The 22741-nt window shown below is 42.0% G+C and overlaps 1 protein-coding gene across 1 annotated transcript in view; it reads right to left on the bottom strand.

Annotated features, from left to right (window-relative positions):
* The window catches only part of LOC126162573 (uncharacterized), a 68799-nt gene extending 63641 nt beyond the window's left edge, over positions 1–5158 (bottom strand). The window contains exon 1 of the mRNA XM_049919164.1: positions 4376–5158. Within this exon, the coding sequence (XP_049775121.1) occupies positions 4376–5142 (767 nt within the window). The 5' untranslated portion in view covers positions 5143–5158. The remainder of the gene's footprint in view (positions 1–4375) is intronic.
* Between the last annotated feature and the right edge of the window lie 17583 nt (positions 5159–22741).

Below are 22741 nucleotides of genomic sequence, written 5' to 3'. Positions count from 1 at the left end.
TGTTGAGCAATTCGGCGGTACGTCCACCCGGCCTCCCGCATGCCCACTATACGCTCAAAGTCCGTCAACTGCACATACGGTTCAAGTCCACGCTGTCGCAGCATGCTACCAGTGTTAAAGACTGCGATGGAGCTCCGTATGCCACGGAAAACTGGCTGACACTGACGGCGGCGGTGCACAAATGCTGCGCAGCTAGCGCCATTCGACGGCCAACACCGCGGTTCCTGGTGTGTTCGCTGTGCCGTGCGTGTGATCATTGCTTGTACAGCCCTCTCGCAGTGTCCGGAGCAAGTATGGTGGGTCTGACACACCGGTGTCAATGTGTTCTTTTTTCCATTTCCAGGAGTGTATATTGTTTTCAGAACATAGACTGCTTGAAGCAGTTGATGAGCGTGATAGATGTTAGTTGACTAAATTTATCGAACAGTAATTGCTAGGCAACACTGGTATTGTGTACACATTCTTAAAGACGTTGTTGTTAAGTCCAGTGGTTAATTTCAACAGGAACATATAGAGATCCTTAAGATTGAAGTAATTACGATGGACTGAATAGAGGAGAGCAATCTCCGAACTGCAAAGGAGTAAACCTGAGTTACAGCAGTTAGTGGATTATACAATAGTGAGGATCAGGGCTACTTTCGGGGCCTGATGCTGTAACACTGGGTATCATAGGTCTGTAGGGTCAACAGTCATCTTCATACTCCGGCTCTCACTGAAGAAACGCCCAGGGTGGGAATCTTTGGAGGATGGTGTAACCAGTCTTTGGGACGTGTCTTCATTCTTCTTCGGCTCTGATGTCAATTCGTAATTTTCCTCTCTTTCTTCTCCTGTCAAGGTATTATTCATAGGTTTACTGCAGAATGATAGTTACATGACCTAAGGACTCATCCACACCTCACTAGAAAAGGAGAGTCTACAAGAACGAGAAACCTGACATGGGACGTTTAAAAGTGGAGGAGGCGGAGAGGACGGTTATATTCAACAGTAACGAGGTTCCTGAAGGCCAAATTGGTTACCGTCAACAGCAGTCACAAATCCTTATGACCTAAGGATTTTAGGAGAAGCTAACGTTAATTTACATATTTATTGATTGCGATACCTCTACAGCTATAAATTTGGAAAAATAAGAGGTGCATTTTTAAGGAATAGGTAAAATGTTTAGCTTGTCTTCTCACGCCACCTATTTTTTGAGGTAATGTTCAATAGTGCTTACTATAAAATACAGTCTCATAAATAGTGTCCAAGGTTTAAGGAGTAAGCTACTAGAACTATAAGTAGATAAGTAAACACAATTTGTTTAACAGCTGCTCTGTAGCACGTTGAGGCGAGGAGGAAGCTCTATAACGTGCCAAAAATTTATTGTGGTGTGTGTTATAGATCAGATTGCCGCCACAACTCATTACAAATCATTTGTAAGATAATGTACTGAGAATGTATAATTATTGTGATGTGCTGTTCTTGTTTCATAACTTGTTGTGTATGAAATGTTGTAGAAAGATGGTGGAAAAAAAGGAGCTGCCGTCTATTTCGCGGCGAGCAAAGAACTTACATCGACCTGCAGTGGGCCGCTAGAACAAAATCCGACGGCCGAAGATTCACAATGACTTAGTAATTAGAAGAGATGTTAGTGCTGTTCATTTATTAATTTTAATGGTTCCTCATGGTTTTAAGATGGGTTTAATAAGTAGTGCCTGTTTGGAAGTAGGTCCATTCAGGAGGTATCTGGCCGTGCGGCTCCAGATACAGCCGGGTTTGATGACGAGGTCGCGTAAGTCTACTTGTCAATTTGACCACTCGTCGATAACATAGTTCTTAAAGTGACTGAGGCTAATGTAGTAAGATTTTAGCCTAGGTTATGCTAATACTTTGTTAATGTCGGGACTCTGATAAGGTTAGAAGTAATTGTTAATTTGGCACTATATCAATTAAGTAATTACGTTAGGAGCAGCTTGGAGGTTGAGTCCTTTAGGGATTACGTTTAACTGCTGTAGAGTGACTATTCACTTCGTTGGTAGAATGCGTTTGATTATAGGATTGTCAGTAATCGACATTGGTTTCGATTTTGATTCTGTGTCACTGGAATGATTGGCCTGCACATGCTTCTTGAGAGATAGAATAATTTCAGGTTGTAAATGATACTGTTTTGCTGTGAAGGTTGCAATAAGTACACACGAACGACGCAAGTGCTGTATATTTTTTCGACCAGGCACCATTCAGGTGGTTATGGAACTTGAAATTAGTGGTACAGTATTATTGCCAATGTGGATAAGAAATTTTTCCGGTTATCTTTTTGAAGATTTCACTAAAGGAACCATTAGACAGAAATACGTTCCGCGCTAGTGGCCGGCCGCGGTGGTCTAGCGGTTCTGGCGCTGCAGTCAGGAACCGTGGGACTGCTACGGTCGCGGGTTCGAATCCTGCCTCGGGCATGGGTGTGTGTGATGTCCTTAGGTTAGTTAGGTTTAAGTAGTTCTAAGTTCTAGGGGACTTATGACCTAAGATGTTGAGTCCCATAGTGCTCAGAGCCGCGCTAGTGTTCGCTTAGAGAAAACTGTGGCGAACAACAAGGTCTTCTGTAACATTATTGGGGTGAAGTGGCATCCAGTCGCCAACCTGAACTTAGTTTGCGTCAGTTAAGTCGAGGGCTCAAGTGGTGATGGCACCAGTAATTTTCTTATAGGGAGTCAGACAGATAATACACTGAAGCGCGAAAGAAACTGGTATAGGCATGCTTATTCAATTACAGAGATATGCAAACAGGCAGAATACGGCCCTGCTTTCGGCGACGCCATAAAAGACAAGTGTCAGTTTTTGCTACAACGGCAGCTTATCAAGACTTAAGTGGGTCTGAACGTAGTGTTACAGTCGATGCAAGAGCGACGGGACACAGCCTGTCCCAAGTAGCGATGAAGTGGGAATTTTCCCGTACGCCCATTTCACGAGCGTACTGTGAATTCAGGAATCCGGTAAAACATCAAATCTCCCACATCGCTGCGGCCGGAAAAAGATCCTGCAATAACGGGACCAACGACGACTGAAGAGAATCATTCAACGTGACAGAAGTGCACCCTTCCGCAAATTGCTGCAGGTTTCCACTCTGGGCCGTCAACAAGTGTTAGCGTGTGAACGACTCAACGAAACATCACCGATATGGGCTTTCGGAACCGAAGGCCCACTCATGTGGCCTTGATGACTGCATGACACAAAGCATTACGCCTCACCTGGGCCCATCAACATCGATATTGGACTGTTGATGACTGTTGTTGCCTGGTCGGACGAGTCTCGTTTCAGATTGTATCGAGCGGATGGGCATGTACGGGTATGGAGACAACCTCATGAATCCATGGACCCTTCATGTCAGCAGAGGACTGGTCAAGTTGGTGGAGGCTCTCTAATGGTGTGGGGTGCGTGCTGTTGGAGTGATGTGCGACCACTGATACGTCTAGATACGACTCTGACGGGTGACACGTGCGTAAGCGTCCTGTGTGATAACCTGCATCCATTCATGTCCATCGTGCACTCCGGCGGACTTGGGCAGTTCCAGGAGGACAGTGCGACACCCCGTCCTCCGGAATTGCTACAGAGTGCCTCCAGGAACACTCTTCTGAGTTTAAACACTTCCGCTGGTCACCAGACTCCCAGAAACAACCATTATTGAGCATATATGGGGTGCCTTGAACGGTACTGTTCAGAAGAGATCTCCATCCTGTCGTCCTCTGACGGATTTATGGACAGCCGTGTAGGATTCATGGTGTCAGTTCCCTCCAGCACTACTTCAGACATTAGCTGAGTCCATATCACGTCGTGTTGCGGCGCTTCTGTGTGCTCACGGGGGCTCTACACGGTTTTACGGAGGTGTACCAGTTTCCTGGGCTGCGCTAGCACTCGCCTTCTGATTACTTTGTTGAATAAAACATCGCCACAGTAATTCAGAACTATGTTCTCAACTTTTCGAATCCTTTTTCTATAGAGACCTGATCCTTCGTTTCGATCAGTTTAAAAATAAAGATGATAACATCAAAGAAGAAATTATTAAAATATTAGAAAAGGGGAGGTTAGCAAATATATTACAATTCTTTATTGAAAGTGAACTGAAAAGATTACACTAAAGACAGAATTTGTCTTCGGTTGTAGTAATTTTCAATATTGACGCATTGGAATTGAAAAAAAAAGTCAAGCAGTAAGTCTAGAGGCGCGGCAACTACATTTTCACTTTGAAATATATAAGTTAGTGAAGAAGTTACGAACGTTGCATTACTTTTGGCGCAGCACTTACCTGGTGATGCAGCTCAGACTTTTTGTACTTTACAACCGTTACAAAGAGCCTGCATCAGACGGACTATACTACAGCTATATTTTTCTGACTACGACTTACTTGTCACTTGGTTTCAAGAGTTCATAAACTGATTCCATAGCAGTGTCGAGGAGACTGTGTAGAGTTCTGTTGTGCGGCGTACCCGGTGCGAAGCGAGGTACGAGGTCCAGCAAATCGTGCGTATCGCGGCGGCTGACGGAGTGTGCGATGTAAAGTTGAGAGTCCGGCTTCCTGCAGAAGAGAGACTCCTCCGCAAGCAACGGGTACTTATCAGACAGTCGCCGGCCCTCTCGCTCCTCGAACACGATGGACGTGGCGTGGAGCCGCGCCAGCGCCTTCAGCACGCACTCGCACTGCCGAATGTCCAGTGGCTTCTTGGGGTCCAGCATGTGGTAGCCGGTCAACGCCAGGTCCTCCAACACCAGCAAATCCGGCCGCATGTAGTAGCACTTAGGGACGGTGCCCAAGTACACAGCAGCCTCGTACTGCGAGCTGCGCAGGTGTTTCTGCACGTCCCTAAGGAGATCACCGTAGAAGAGGATCTCCTTCTGATAGCCAGTAGTGGACATTGCTAAATTCCTCCTGTAGATGTCATCTAGAGGCACCGACTTGACAAAGAACTGCAGTTCGGTGGTCTTGGCACCTTCCCTCTCCCTGTCGCCTAGCGAGACAGATACGCGCAGCTTCAGGTGATCGCCCATGAAGCCCTTCATGTCTGTGCTAAGGGGAGCCACTGCAAACCAAGACAACTCGAAGTCGTCCCTCTGCAGGTGCCTCTTGACGATTTGTCGACATTCCTCTCGCGACAGTGATAACGTGGAGCTCATGTCTGACGTCAGCTGCTTCCCGTACTGTCAGAGAGTGCACAGTAAGGAGTTGGATCCGAAAAGAGATCTTATTTATACTAGTGTCCGACATACGCTTCGTAATAAATGCAGTAGAGGGCTTTATCAGCAATTCTATCTCTGTTGTCACAGTGTCACGTAAAGATTAGGGGTCCTCAAAGCAGCGTTTGCATTGTACTTGTGCTATCAAGTCACTCATTGTTCGTTACGTAGGCTATTATTTTTGACTGAGAACTTAAGTCACAAGAGTATATAAAGAACAGATTATCACGCTGCGGCACCTCGCATATAGCTTCTATTGCAGCAGATATCTTCAAGAGTCATGTAAGAAACATGACTCACAGTTTTTCCCTCTCATTTTGGCTACAACCCACAACTCACGGGTTCCCGGTTAAAAAAGAAAAATACGAGAGAAGATGCGATGTGAACAGGATTTGACACTACGTTAGAAGAATCCAGCGCTTTTTCATTACTAGAAGAACTAACACAAACACTAGTATTTTATGCAAAGCACATGTGTTTTATGTAAAATACCGTTGACATCGTTCGCTTTTCCGCCGAAAGAAGAAAACGTGTAACCCACATTATTATCATTATTGTGAGTATTATTACTGAAGCAGGCTGCAGATTTAGGTGCTTCTCTCATCTAGTATATTGAAAATAACAGGTACATGCAGAAAATATATCCATATTCGTAAAACAGTAACAGAAAATTGTGTGTTATTGCTTGCAACTGAGCACGTAAATCGTTTAACTAGCTTACTTTGACGAGCAAGTCCGTCTGTCCCTCATACAAATGAGTGACAACCGATGTCAAGATCGTTAATGGACGCTTCGACAGCAGCGACTAAGAAGCAAATACAAAACAGAGCATGTGAAAGTCACATCGCCTGTCAGATCACATCCACCCTAAGTGAGCAAAGGAAGGACTGACGTGTATGCGATTGCAGTCTTTCTCGGCGTTTTTCACTGATGAATTCTTCTCGGGTTATCAGCCGAGTGGTGGCGTCGTCTTGTCGCAACGTCATCTTCACCAGAAGATGATGAGTACGAAACTCATTGAAACGGCTGATAACCCGAGAACAATTCAGTAGGACAGGCGTGGTCTCTCTCTGCTTTTATGATTATAACATATACCATAGTTTGTAAAAATAAGAACCCCAAGAAGGAAACTTATTTACTTTTTTATGTATTTATATCCCCTTGCAAGATCCGTTTCTTCAAGCCCTCTTTACGTCTGATCAGACATCATTACAATCTGCATGGTATATGAGCAGTACATATGTTAATTGTAATTATAATACTAATGATAGTAATAATAACAAGAATAATGATAATTTTAACAGCCAGAAAAATCGAAAGATACGAGCTCAGAATCACCTAGTACAAGCAAAATCAAATCTTCCAGTCCAGTAAGTCAAAGTTCTACCGGATCCTGAATCAACACCAGACACTAAACTGGGAAAACCTGAGAATGAGGAAACAAAGCCAGTTCTGGAACAGTTATCTAAAAAACTGTAAAAGACTGCAACTAATCTGCTGGGTAGATAGAGGACTTTGAGAATAAATTTTCTAACTAAAGACTGCAACAGCTGGAGATAACGCTTGAAATGACCGACGAAGGAGTGAAGGAAGTGAAGAACTGGACAGCGCGTGGGACGATCAACCAGACGGATTCTGGATCAGATACATGAGCAGTTAACGTGAGAAAATGGTCGAATTGTTTAACGCAAATCTGTAGACAGAAAACATAAATGAAGAAATAACGACTAGAAAAAAAAAAACTTAATACAGAAGGACGCAGTTGAAGGGGTAATACCCTGAAATTTTGGGCCACCACGTTCATCATCACTGACAGAACTGAGAAATTTACTTAAGAAAACAACAAAACATCAGATCAGTAGAGCATGAGAGTAACAAGCGAAGAACATTGGACACGAAAGACTACGACAAAATGATCCTGGAGAACTGAAAAAGTTGAAAAATAAGTCTAGACATGACCTGAATAGACTACAAAAAAGCCTTTGATTCACTACCACCTATTTGGATCATTCAGTTCCTGGGAATCTGTAGTGTCAGCGAAAACGTCAGGAAATTCACAGAAAATCCGGAGGAGCAATGGGAGAGAGAACTATTTTTCAGAAAATAATATTAAAGATTACTAAGCATGAAGAGAGGCGTTTTACAATGGAACATTTTGTCTTCCCCCTCCTCCCTTCCCGCTGTTCATCTGCTCATTATTGCCTTTGTCCCACTGTCAACCATCTAACAGAAAACAAACCAGGGTCATTAAACAACTAGAAGTTATCAGAAATTATCACACCTCTTGCACACGAATGAATTTAAGCTCCACAAAAAAACTGAAATTGAGATACAGTCTCTGAATAATAACACCCGAATCACCGATGACATCAACGTAAAATTCGGCTTAGACAAGGGCGCCACACTGACGCTAAGGAAGGGCAAAACCTCAGAAAGTGAAGGCATCAGAATGCCAGATGGGCAAACCATCAAGGGCCTTAGGCGGAAAGGGTACAAAAACCTAAGCACTTTACATTTTTACAACATAAGGTTTGGGCATGTAGAAAGTGTGGTCAGCAAAGAGTACAACCAGAGCGCAAAAAAAAAAAAAAAAAAAAAAAAATTGAGATGCAAAATGAATGACAGCTTTACCATCAAGGCAAGCAATGCCTGGACCGTGCCTCTTATCTCATAGACTGTGGGCATCGTGAACTGTGCACAAGTAGAATTGGACAATCAGGACAAGAAAACACATGACAATTAACCATGTGGCTCACCGTTATTGTGACGTCATCAGTCTGTACTTGTCGAGAGAAGTAGAGGCAATTTGCTATTGAGACTGACAGTGGAAGAAGAGAAGCATGGATTGGCAGCATACGTGAGAAGTAGTCAAGAGTCAGCTCTGACTGAAATCGGCTACAAAAGGCTTCTCAAAGTACAGCAAACGAAGACTCTGCCGGAAGTCTGCACTCCAATGTTGTATTATCGGCCTGCGCGATAAAGCACGGCATGGGCAGTTTTTGGAGAAGACTGGAGAAGATCAAACGCAAAGTAGGTAAGGATAGACCTGGTCTTGGCTGACCAACAAAATCCTAAAGAAGGAAACTAAAGGATTAATTGCTGTCAAACAGAAAAAAGCTATCAAAACTAACACTATCAAAGTCAGACTAGAGAAATCAGCAAAAGAGCCAGAGTGCAGACTCTGTAAAGAAGCTGACTACACAACTGACCATATCTTGAGCTTTTGCAAAAAAATCGCTCATGCTGATTATAAGAAGAGGTACAAGGCTGTGGTACGAATGATTCACTGAAATGTAGCCCAATATTACCATCTACTGGTGGCAAGAAACTGATGGGACCACAAGCCAGAAAAAGCTGTCGAAAACAAACATACCAAATTACTTTGGTTCTTTCCACTTCAGGCAGATCGAATATTGGAACAAAGTACACCAGACACCACAGCTTTGATGAAAAAGAAAGCTTGTTCTGTTGACATTTCCATCCTACATGATAGCAGACTCTACTGTTCTGTAATCCATTGAAAGTGATCCCTACGGTTCACGGTATACTGGGAGTAGTGACAAAACATTGGTTTCCACCTGAAATCCACTGACAGTAAAAACTTATCCATTTCCCAACTAAAAAGTCTACTTTACTAGACGCTTGGAAGTGTCCCAGTAGGGACAAAATAAAAAAAGTCCAATGTGGTGATTTTATTTGCTGTGCTTACTATTGTAATAATAATAAAGAATAGGCCTCCGGTATGTTCTGCCAGTCGTGAAAGGCGACGAAAAGAACAAACCACTAATAGGGCTAACCCCCCTTTTAGTGTGATTACTTGGTTCAGGACAGAACTAAAGAAGCCTCGGACAAGTGCCGTCATGGTCGGGGACGACACTTGAACCCTATGCCCGCCCACAATGGTAACGACACTGCTAGCCAACTGGAAAAGGATTTAAATCCGAATAGAGGTGTTTTGCAGGATATGCTTCCTGCAACCACCCTAGAAGGAAAACAAAGACAGAGGATGAGATGGGCAGATGAAGTTAATCGACACCTCATGTTCTGTTATTACCAAGCAACAAACCTAGGAACCAACACAACTGGATACAGATCACAAGTATACACAACATTTATTACCAGATACCCGGAATTAAAATTTTTAACAGAACAATGACTAGCTGAGCAGATCCGTGTAATAATCAAAAATAACAGGATTTCCCAGTCAGAATTAGAAAACATCAAACAACAAGTACAACAAATACTGGAACAAAATAATGTGCAATCAGAAGAGGAAGAAAACACAGTAATGGACTCAAACATCCCAGAGCAAACAAACAAAGACCAACACGCATCAATTAAACAATCAGAGGAAAACGAAATCTTAAGACAGCCACCAGAACAAGCACAAATAGAACACGAAGAGAGACACGTGTTAGATATAGAAGAGAAATTTCAGCTGACATATATAGAATACAAAGACACAAATACAGACATTAGACCATTCTTGCATAGACCGCCAAATAACCCACAAGTCGAAACAACAATAAAAACTATCAACACAATCATACACAACAAAATAAATGAAAACACAACTATGGAAGAGTTACAACTACTGGTTTATATAGGAGCACTCACTACACTAAATATACACACTAGGCAGAGATCAGAACAAACCAACACACAGAAGAAACGCACAAAACCAGCATGGCAACACAGGTTACAGATCAGAATAGAAAAACTGAGAAAAGATATCGGACAGCTAACACAATTTATAAGAAATGAAATATCAGACAAAAAACGAAAAAGGTTAGGTAAAATCTCACTACAAGAAGCAATAGAGCAATTAGATGAAAAAAAGCAGAAATTGCAAGCATTGGCCAAACGACTTAGAAGATACAAAAAAAGTGAAAATAGAAGGAAACAAAACCAAACATTCAACACAAACCAAAAGAGATTTTACCAAACAATGGATAACACACACATTAAAATAGACAATCCACCAAACATAACAGACATGGAACACTTCTGGAGCAGCATATGCTCAAACCCGGTACAACATAACAGGCATGCACGGTGGATACAAGCAGAAACAGACACATACAATATGATACCACAAATGCCTGAAGTGATAATTTTGCAACATGAAGTCACCCGAGCAATTAATTCTACACACAATTGGAAAGCCCCTGGAAATGATAAAATAGCAAATTACTGGCTAAAGAAGTTCACCTCAACACATTCACATCTAACTAAATTATTTAACAGTTACATTGAAGACCCATACACATTCCCTGATACACTTGCACATGGAATAACCTATCTGAAACCTAAAGATCAAGCAGACACAGCAAACCCAGCTAAATATCGCCCCATAACATGCCTACCAACAATATACAAAATATTAACTTCAGTCATCACACAGAAATTAATGACACATACAACACAGAACAAAATTATAAATGAAGAACAAAAAGGCTGCTGCAAAGGAGCACGAGGATGTAAAGAGCAACTGATAATAGATACAGAGGTGACATATCAAGCGAAAACTAAACAAAGGTCCCTACACTACGCATACATTGATTACCAAAAAGCCTTTGATAGTGTACCCCACTCATGGTTACTACAGATTTTGGAAATATACAAAGTAGATCCTAAATTGATACAGTTTCTAAACACAGTAATGAAAAACTGGAAAACCACACTTAATATCCAAACAAATTCAGATAACATCACATCACAGCCAATACAGATTAAGCGTTGAATATACCAAGGAGACTCATTAAGTCCTTTCTGGTTCTGTCTTGCTCTGAACCCACTATCCAACATGCTAAATAATACAAATTATGGATACAATATTACTGGAACATACCCACACAAAATCACACATTTGCTATACATGGATGATCTAAAACTACTGGCAGCAACAAATCAACAACTCAACCAATTACTAAAGATAACAGAAGTATTCAGCAATGATATAAATATGGCTTTTGGAACAGACAAATGTAAGAAAAATAGCATAGTCAAGGGCAGACACACTAAACAAGAAGATTACATATTGGATAACCACAGCGACTGCATAGAAGCGATGGAAAAAACAGATGCCTATAAATACCTAGGATACAGACAAAAAATAGGAATAGATAATACAAATATTAAAGAAGAACTAAAAGAAAAATATAGACAAAGACTAACAAAAATACTGAAAACAGAATTGACAGCAAGAAACAAGACAAAAGCTATAAATACTTATGCTATACCAGTATTGACCTACTCATTTGGAGTAGTGAAATGGAGTGACACAGACCTAGAAGCACTCAATACACTTACACGATCACAATGCCACAAATATAGAATACATCACATACATTCAGCAACAGAAAGATTCACATTAAGCAGAAAGGAAGGTGGAAGGGGATCTATAGATATAAAAAACCTACATTATGGAGAGGTAGACAATTTAAGAAAATTCTTTCTAGAACGAGCAGAAACTAGCAAAATACACAAAGCAATCACTCATATAAATACATCAGCTACACCATTGCAATTTCATAACTACTTCTACAACCCTTTAGATCACATAACATCAACAGATACAAAGAAAGTAAATTGGAAAAAGAAAACACTACACGGCAAGCACCCGTATCATCTAACACAGCCACACATAGATCAAGACGCATCCAACACATGGCTAAGAAACGGCAATATATACAGTGAGACGGAAGGATTCATGATCGCAATACAGGATCAAACAATAAACACCAGATATTACAGCAAGCATATTATTAAAGATCCCAATACCACAACAGATAAATGCAGACTTTGCAAACAACAAATAGAAACAGTAGATCACATCACAAGCGGATGTACAATACTAGCAAATACAGAATACCCCAGAAGACATGACAATGTAGCAAAAATAATACATCAACAACTTGCCATAAAACATAAACTAATAAAACAACACGTTCCCACATACAAGTACACACCACAAAATGTACTGGAGAATGATGAATACAAATTATACTGGAACAGAACGATTATAACAGATAAAACAACACCACATAACAAACCTGACATCATATTCACCAATAAAAAGAAGAAATTAACACAACTAATTGAAATATCCATACCCAACACAACAAATATACAGAAGAAAACAGGAGAAAAAATTGAAAAATACATCCAACTGGCTGAGGAAGTCAAGGACATGTGGCATCAGGATAAAGTTGACATTATCCCAATTATACTATCAACTACAGGAGTCATACCTCACAATATTCACCAGTACATCAATGCAATACAGCTACATCCAAACATATATATACAACTACAAAAATCTGTAATTATTGATACATGTTCAATTACCCGAAAGTTCCTAAATGCAATATAAGATATACCATACAGTTACAAGGAAGTCACGCTTGACCGAGGTCCGCGTCACGTTCCATTTTTAACCAGACTTAAGTCTGAGAAAAAAAAGTCAATAATAATAATAATAATGGTGTTTATCTTTACTAATTTAGACTTTCATAACTTTAAAATTATACTAGATAATAACACATTTTCATCATGAGACAAGATAATACATATAGTTTTATATTATTCAGGTCTCACAGATTTGACGTAATTTTTGGGCGCCACAGGAAAAAGCTCAGTGTATAGCCCGGTTTGTAAACACGAAATACAACGCTCAAGCGCAACGGAACCTATGAACGTGACATGGAAGGAACCTACCATCCCTATCTAATATTCTGCTTGGCATACGTCATTGATGGAAACAGTTCGTGTTTTCTGCGATCAGGGGGCGGTTTTCCTCTGTGTTTCTGACATCCACGTACGGAAAGTATGGGAGATCCTACAAAATCAGTCCATACGGTGGCCAGAGAGTAAGCAATATCACGAACAACAGTGTGTAAAATCTTGGAACAAACGTCATGTCTTTACGATTACAAGATAAGGAAATTTGGAAAAGATTTGTCCCTCTGGTGAGTCAACGTTTCATGTTTATCGCGAACTGATACGTCGTAATGTTCGTATATTGGGATCAGATTGTTCTTACTTTACATGTGAAATGGGGTGCAGACTTATGTACAAGTGTATTGTCAGTACATTTTTTTTCACTGAGGTTGCCTTCAACAGTGATGTCTACCTGGGCATGATGTACAATTTGAACACCTGCAACACGACTAAATATTCCAGCAAGCTGGAGTTCCACGTCATTGGTCCCTAAATATTCGCCGGCCGCGGTGGTCTCGCGGTTCTAGGCGCTCAGTCCGGAACCGCGCGCCTGCTACGGTCGCAGGTTCGAATCCTGCCTCGGGCACGGATGTATGTGACGTCCTTAGGTTAGTTAGGTTTAAGTAGTTCTAAGTTCTAGGGGACTGATGACCACAGATGTTAAGTCCCATAGTGCTCAGAGCCATTTGAGCCTAAATATTCGTCAATTTTTAAACGAGGAGAATCTTCCTTCAGACTGTTTGTAAGTAGTTGGTGACAGTTTCAGCACGGCCTGCATGGTTGCCAGAATTCCCTTAGGGTTATGACATTGTGCAGTATTGATAGATTTTATTCCCCATTCTTCTCTCCCATCCCTCTGACATCACAACCAAAGATGGCGGAAAAGCCGACTTGTGTTAGTGCGAAATTCGAAAAATCTAAGAAAGTAGAATTACACTCGGTTCATCATAAGAATAAACCTGATGTAAGCAAACACAAACACGATGATTGGTTAGAAGCCGTAGCACACTTACACTTGTGTTGTTATGCCCTTGGAAGTCAGTCAAAATGGTTCAAATGGCTCTGAGCACTATGGGACTTAACATCTGAGGTCATCAGTCCCCTAGAACTTAGAACTACTTAAACCTAACTAATCTAAGGACATCACACACATCCATGCCCGAGGCAGGATTCTAACCTGTGACCGTAGCGGTCGCGCGGTTCCAGACTGAAGCGCCTGGAACCGCTCGGTCACACCGACCGGCAGGAAGTTAGTCCTCCTTATGTGTTAGACATATTATTACGAAGTTACGTTAAATGAAACTTTATGATATTAAAATGTATTAACAGCCACCAATGTTTTTCTTAATCACGCCTTAACTATGTAATTTTTATTTCAAAAATCACGTAGAGTCACAGCATCTGCACTGTTGTACTCCGATTGTCGCGCTGTTGATGCGCAGGATGAAAATCGCTGAGGCTGCTTCCTGTCCCGCAGTGAAACATTCGTGTGGAACACCGTTAAAAAGCGACGAAAAATAGGTTATTCTTACTGTTTTTCATAAATTTACAAAGATAGTCGGCTTTGAAGTTTTCTGAGGGACTGTATTAGATTCAGTTGACACATACAAAGAGAAGGTGTAATGGAATCGGTAGCATAGTAGACTGAAAATCTATTACAGGTTATAGATTGCTGGTTCAAATCTCGTCTGAGTCATTGTTTTTTCTCGTTCAATTTGAAGTACCTACATCTCGTAATTGTAAAAGTCATCATCACTTTTTTTGAATAATGCACGTCTTCTTGTTTCTAATTACTTATTGCACTCGAAATTTCTGTTTTAATTGCAAATATAAATTCTTAATTATCGAAATTTTATGAAAGACTGTTAACAGAAGTTGCTTAAATTAAGGAAACATAACACTTAAATTTTTTAAGGCAAAAATGAGAAACTAAATACTCTTTATTTGGACTGTGTCCATCGTTTTATACCACATATGTAGATAAGTGTCGTAGAAACATGAAAAACACTCATTTTCACAGCATCGAGTACACCATACTAAAGCTGCATTTTTACATTTGCAACTGTATACCATTACAATATGAACCCAACAGAACTGATCTGGAGGCAAGTTACGGAATTTGAGCCGAGAAGTAACAAGACTATTAAGCTTGCAGACGTACTGGAACTAACGCATGCAGGTTTTCCACGTGTCACTGCCGAACAGTGGCGGGATATTGAACGGCTCCTCATAAAAGAAGAGGAGAAAATGCAGCGCCTGGTTGTCTTCGTGGATTCTGTTGCTGATAGCCTCCACTTCCAGAAATGAAATGTATTTCTGCGATTCGGATAAGGAAGGAGTTAAGATATTACCAGACGACTGGCTGTAATTAATACCTTCAGTGACTACAGTATTCAACAGTACGGTGAGATCCTTGCAGTAAATTTCGCATCACGCACTACTCAGGAAAATTACCCTGTGTTTAAGCCAGAAATTTTCATCACTCTTGTTTATAATTGAATACTATGTCAGGTGAGAACAGAGCATTTTATGTATTCCGTCTGTTCACCTAAGAAGCGCGCGATAGTGCTGGTGTTTTGCCGAATATTATTTCATTCTCTTTAAAAATGAAATGACATTCGAAGCCGTGTTGTTTCTCTGCTCGTCTCTTTTTACGTCTGAACTGCAACTGCTCACTTCATTACAGGTTGCATCTTCAGTCTGGAACCGCGCGACCGCTACGGTCGCAGGTTCGAATCGTGCCTCGGGTTTTGTGTGTGTGTGTGTGTGTGTGTGTGTGTGTGTAGCACTAGTATGAGAGTGTGTTGTTTAATTTAAACAACTGGCGACGTCTGCAGGCCGGCAACGCAGCTGGAGGCAGCTGCACATCATCACGTCATCAGGAATGTGGATGTTACTTCAGGCCGCCGTGGGACGAAGTGACATCAGGTGGCGGCTGCCGCACCGCCATCCGACGCATAGGTCGCTGAGGACAGCCGTACAGGGGTCGACACCCCAACCCCTTCCGCAGGCTGGAAATTGGACTGATGCTGATCAGCTAATACTTACTGTATGTACCAGCCATTTACGGCTGCAACGTCAGAGCTTCTGTGAGTGGAGCATGCATAGAAGAGGAGCCTGAAGAAAAATTTCGTGACATATCAGAGAGTGCCCAAAAGATAGAGAGATGAGTGTGTTGGTGCAACGGCAAAACGAAGAACTTGTAAGCAGAAAAAGCCACAGTCAGATTGCGATCCGGCAAACGCAATTTTTTTTTTGTATATTCTCGCTACTTCCAAGGTTTTCAAACAATGGCTCTGAGCACTATGGGACTTAACATCTGAGGTCATCAGTCCCCTAGAACTTAGAACTATTTAAACCTAACTAACCTAAGGACATCACACACATCCATGCCCGAGGCACGATTCGAACCTGAGAGCGTAGCAGTCGCGCGGTTATGGAGTGCAGCGCCTAGAACCGCGTGGCCACCGCGGTCGGCTCCAAGGTTTTACAGTTACGATAGATGTCCGCTCTGCGAAAGGTGAACCATGCAAATTCGTCTACTTTTCCCTGTTATACGCTCATGTAGGTAAGGAACAAGGGTTTCTATGCTTTCAGCTACCTACTTCTATCAACATTTGTAGGCCGACCCATCAACCACTTTAGACCACTGTCAGGATCACCGTCCAAAAGGCACATGGAGGTTGTAGTGAGACAACTGAGACAGACTACCCCAAATATATCCAGAATGAATAAAATATATCGAGGTTCGCTGTTCTACAAGTGGACAATGTGGCGAATTTCCTGACGTTCACAAGTAATTTTTATCGTTTATAGTTGTCGAATTACGTCACCGACCTTGTTCTTTTTCCTCTAATGAATCTACTATATACCATTTTCTGTGGCATTTGAAAGAAGCTTCTAAGAGAACTTCAATATATATGTTGAACTAGATCAAACAGTATCAGTTTTTGGAAATTTTTGATATGTTCCTATGGGACCAAACTGCTGAGCTCATTGGTCCCTAGGCCTACACACTACTTAATCTAACTTAAACTAACTTACGCTAAGGACAACACACACACCCATGCCCGAGGGAGGACTCGAACCTCCGACGGGGAGAGCCGCGCGAACCGTGGCAAGGCGCCTGAGACCGAGCGGCTACTATGCGCGGCAAACAGTATCGAGATAACAGCTGCGCTAACTACTGTCGCGCCGTGAGGAGAAGAGGTTCCATAATATCTGCCCTATTGTACCAAACGTAAACAAACAAGTGACTCAGGTATGGTTCTCATGTTTACCTATGCGCTTGAATCCCATCAGACCGTGTCCCACTGTTGTAACAATGAGATAACTTACTAGTAACGCTATTGAGACATTCACAATCTACACGACAGTCGAAAAAGTGAATACTGCTTATGGTGAATGTCGCGAAACTGTTAGGGCAGTGGTGAGGTTGTATGCTGAAGAGTGTCCAGATCGTGCCGAACACTCACGATCTGTTTTTGCAAATATTATAAAAGAAGTTCAAGAAACTGGAAGTGTGGAGATATAATACGCCAAGAACAAACAAGAAAAACTGATAAAAGAAATGAAACAACATTTGAGCAGCAGTAATACTCGGTGGAAATCTCGCGAAGAGGAGTCTTGGAAGTAAGGGAGGTATTAACCAAACCAGTATTCTGCGAACAATACATTCCATCGCATTTCATCCTCTTCACATTTCGAGGCATCGACATATTCATAGCAATGGTTTCCATGATTGGTTACTTTTCACTGAATGTTATCTACGAAAAATGAATTGTGACGCGGCATATTTATGAAAAATTTTGTTTAAGGAAGAAGCATTATTTACAAACTGTGGGCGAGTCAGTCTTCGCAGTTTGCGCTAATCGTCAGTTGAAAATCCACGCTGACTCAAATAAATGGAATGAAAACAACGCTCTTGGTCTAACAACGTTTGGTGTGTGTTTTTCAAGACCTGCATCATTGGTCTGTAAATTATTGATGGGTATATAAATACACTCATATATCTCGAGTTCCTAAGATATGCTGCTGCCACAGTTAGTGGGAAACATCCTAGTGGACATAAGGCAGTCTTTGTGGTACCAACATGACGAATGTTCCTCCCATTGCACACATCTAACCACCGCCCCACTTAACACAACATTTGGCAATCGTTGAACGGCCGTCGACGAAACGCAAAATGGTCTACGCACTCACCAACTTAATACTTCTGTACTTTTATGTGTGGCGAAAATTAAAACAAGACACCTGTTAGGAAACACCCTCGACTTCGGGAGGCATGAAATGCCTTGTAACACAGGTCTGTGCTGCCGATGACTCCACATGAAACTGGACATGGAGTACTGTTTCTCTGTAGTCAGTTTATAGGGCACAGCAATGCTCTACATCAACATTTTGAGCACTTGATGTGACAGCCATGATAATAAACACACGACTGCTTATACTTGGAATAACAGAGCAGACGTTTCTGGAACCACTTCCCCTGTTAGCGGGGCAGTGGTTTTCGACGATGTAATTTCATACTATTTCATCAGGTCCCAAGCATGTTGTGTCCTTGAATTTCTCCTAGAAACTTCTTTCAAATGCGACAGAAAAGAGTTACGTAGCACTACTAGAAAAAAACCAAGTCGATGTCGAAATTCAGCGACTACAGATGATAAAATTTACTTCCGAACCTCTGGAAATTTATCACATTGTCCACTATTACTTGGCGAAAACCGAAAATCGACGTATTTATACAGCCTGGATAGATTTGGGGTGGCCTGTCTTAGCTGCCTCACCATATATAATTCATGGTGTTCCAATAAAAGCATAATAAAAGGAAGGCACTTAGAAAAATAATACTAGGCTGTGTCTGTCACACGCTGTAAAAAACAAAGTACTATTAATAGTGATGTAGAAATATAGCTGTCTCAACCTCCAATATGCTACAAGAAGTAGGTAAGGAATCAGAAGCGTCTCAGGTCTGAACTGGACAGTATGCTGCAGCTAAAATACCAACGCTGTGAACAAGAACAGGAAACTCATTTCTCCTGATCTCTTACAATAATTGACAAACAAATGGCATGAGAAATTTGTACATGGTGGTGACAGAATCTGTCCATTTTTGTCATAGACTCAAAATCGTTACAGGTAGGAAACTGAAAGTTCCACACATAATTACACAGGCTGGGTAAAGTAATAAGTGATGCTATGAATATGGTGTAAATATCTCTTCCATGGAGCGTAGACTCTGATTACCAGTTAGGTACAGACGTGATCCTGTGACCGTCTATAGATGTCAGGGCGTCTGTTAAAGTTATGGTGATGTTAATGAGCCATAATATCGGATCTAAAAGAACTTTGAACTAGGAGAAATCGTCAGTAAATACGCGACAATCGCAGCAAATATAGAAGAGGCATATAGATATATTGTATCTACGCTAGGTGATCAAAGGTATCCGGACACCCTGAAAAAGATACGTTTTTCATATTGGGTGCACTGTCCTGCCACCTACTGCCAGGTACTCCATATCAGCGACCTCAGTAGTCATTAGACATCGTGAGAGAACAGAATGGGGCACTCTGCAGAACTCACGGACTTCGAACGTGGTCAGGTCATTGAGTGTCGCTTGTGTCATACGTCTGTACGCGAGATTTCCACACTCCTAAGCATCCCTAGGTCCACTGTTTCCGATGTGATAGTGAAGTGGAAACATGATGGGACACGTACAGCACAAAAGCGTACAGGGTGACCTCGTCTGTTGGCTGACAGAGACCGCCGACAGTTGAAGAGGTTCGTAATGTGTAATAGGCAGACATCTATCACACAGGAATTCCTAACTGCATCAGGATCCACTGCAAGTCGGAGTGGCCGAGTGGTTCTAGGCGCTACAGTCTGGAACCGCGCGACCGCTACGGTCACAGGTTCGAATCCTGCCTTGGGCATGGATGTGTGTGATGTCCTTAGGTTAGTTAGGTTTAAGTAGTTCTAAGTTCTATGGGACTGATGACCTCAGAAGTCCCATAGTGCTCAGAGCCATTTGAACCATTTTTAACTTCTCTTGGTGTAAGGAGCGTAAACATTGGACGATTAAACAGTGGAAAAACGTTGTGTGGAGTGACGAATCACGGTACATGATGTGGCGATCTGATGGCAGGGTGTGGGTATGGCGAATGCCCGGTGAACGTCATTTGCCAGCGTGTGTAGGTCCAATACTAAAATTCGGAGGGTGTGGTGTTATGGTGTGGTCGTGTTTTTCATGGAGGGACTTGCACCCCTTGTCTTTTAGCGTTGCACTATCACAGCACAGGCTACATTGATGTTTTAAGCACCTTCTTGCTTCCCACTGTAGAAGAGCAATTCTGGAATGGCGATTGCCTCTTTCAACACGATCGAGCACCTGTTCATAATGCACGGCCTGTGGCGGAGTGGTTACACGACAATAACATTCCTGTAATGTACTGGCCTGCACAGAGTCCTGACCTAAATCCTATGTTTTGGATGTTTTGGGACTGACTTCATGCCAGGCCTTACCGGCCGACATTGATAGCTCTCCTGAGTGTATGAGGAATGGGCTGCCATTCCCCAAGAAACGTTCCGGCACCTGATTGAACATAGGCCTGCGAGGGTGATAGCTATCATCAAGGTTAAGCGTGGGCCAATCCCATATTGAATTCCAGTATTACCGATGGAGGGGGCCACGAATTTGTAAGTCATTTCAGGCAGAGGTTCAGATACTTCTGATCACATAACGTATCACGAGAACCAGGGTAAAAAGCTTCCGGAATCGGTTTTCAGGGTTCCTCCTGCACATCATTCGCCTAATCTAGCTGTTTCTGCGGATTAACAGCTGTAAGTAGGCTGTTTATGTTTTCTTATTGGCAACGTTACGTAGCGCTCTGTGGCTAGTTTGCATTGTTGTCTGCCATTGTAGTGTTGGGCAGTGGCAGCTGGATGTTAACAGCGCGTAGCGTTGCGCAGTTGGAGGTGGCGCTCGCCGTATTGCAGTAGTTCGAGTAACCAAGATTTTTGTGAGGTAAGCGATTTGTGAAACGTATAGGTTAATGTTAGTCAGGGCCATTTTTTTGTAGGGATTTTTGAAAGTCAGATTGCGTTGCGGTAAAAACATTGTGTGTCAGTTTAAGCACAGTCATGTATAATTTTTCTAAGGGGTGTAAGTAGGCTGTTTATGTTTTCTTATTGGCAACGTTACGTAGCGCTCTGTGTGATATGATAATTGATCAGGACTGTCTTTATGGACTGTGAGAAAATTTTAGCTTTTGACCAACATTGTATTAATAAGTGTGTGCATTTGAATCTTTGTTATTGTAATTATGAAAAATTTTATCAAATCATTATTGGCCACTGCCCAAAACAATTTGTAAAATTTTTTGTGGGGAGCATGGGTGCTATGTAGGTAGGCTGTTTATGTTTTCTTATTGGCAACGTTACGTAGCGCTCTGTGGCTAGTTTGCATTGTTGTCTGCCATTGTAGTGTTGGGCAGCGGCAGCTGGATGTGAACAGCGCGTAGCGTTGCGCAGTTGGAGGCGGGCCGCCAGCAGTGGTGGATGTGGGGAAGTGAGATGGCGGATTTTTGAGAATGGATAATCTGGAAGTGTGTCCATCAGAAACAGTACATTTGTACGAATGGATGTCATGAACTGCTATATATATTATGACTATTAAGGTAAATACAGTGTTTGTTCTCTATTAAAATCTTTCATTTGCTAACTATGCCTATCAGTAGTTAGTGCCTTCAGTAGTTTGAATCTTTTATTTAGCTGGCAGTAGTGGCGCTCGCCGTATTGCAGTAGTTCGAGTAACGAAGATTTTTGTGAGGTAAGTGATTTGTGAAAGGTATAGGTTAATGTTAGTCAGGGCCATTCTTTTGTAGGGATTATTACAAGTCAGATTGCGTTGCGCTAAAAATATTGTGTGTCAGTTTAAGCACAGTCTTGTATAATTGTTCTAAGGGGACGTTTCATACAGCTCACACAGTGGCGTACAAGCAGTAACTGTACCCCCGCTCCATCTGCGACATGCATCACAAGAATTAAGCTCACCGGACAAAAAATGAATAGCAGCAGGACAGATTACGCTAACACGCTGTACCACCGCCCTCAGTCTTCATAATGGCTTCTGTTGAGCGAGGAAGAGAGTCCAGAACTTCCTTCAGGCACGCCATATCCAGCAGAACCCACAACTGACGATTAAGAGTTAGTGAACCTACCGAACTGCGGGGATGTTAACAGGTACGTTTCATCAGATGTCCCACGTAGACCCAGATATTTTATATGGGATTAAGATCGAGTGATATAGCCGGTTATTTCAGGGACGTGAGAGTGCTTGAGTGTTCGTCACACTAACACCGTAAAAGTACAGAGAAGGGAACATGGCTGTTGTCATCGTGGAAGACGAGAGCGTCCACAGCAAACTCTTCTAGGGGATGCAGAAAAAAGGGCAACACCAGGTCGCTGAAAATAGTGAAATAAACATCACGGCTCATGTTGACGGTAACCCGAATATGTTAACCAAGTCATGGCTGAATGAACATCTGAAAGGATTACGTAAACTTTTTTGAACTACAATCTCTACACCCTGCAAGTTAAATTCCTCATCGGGCCATCGGTGCACTCGACACTTCGTATCCTTTGCAAAGATGCAAAGTCGGAACTTATCAAAAAACTACATCAGACCACACTGCAGCAGACCACATTCTGCTACTCTCTGGTATCCGTGTTGCTTGATCCGTTGAAGACATGCAGCTCTATGTCACGTGAACAATCGCCTTTTGTGAGGTACGCGATTCAAACTGTTCATTTCATGCA

This window comes from Schistocerca cancellata, chromosome 2, assembly GCF_023864275.1.
Source record: "Schistocerca cancellata isolate TAMUIC-IGC-003103 chromosome 2, iqSchCanc2.1, whole genome shotgun sequence".
Lineage (NCBI taxonomy): Eukaryota > Metazoa > Arthropoda > Insecta > Orthoptera > Acrididae > Schistocerca > Schistocerca cancellata.
This window is presented reverse-complemented; position numbering and strand designations above follow the sequence as displayed.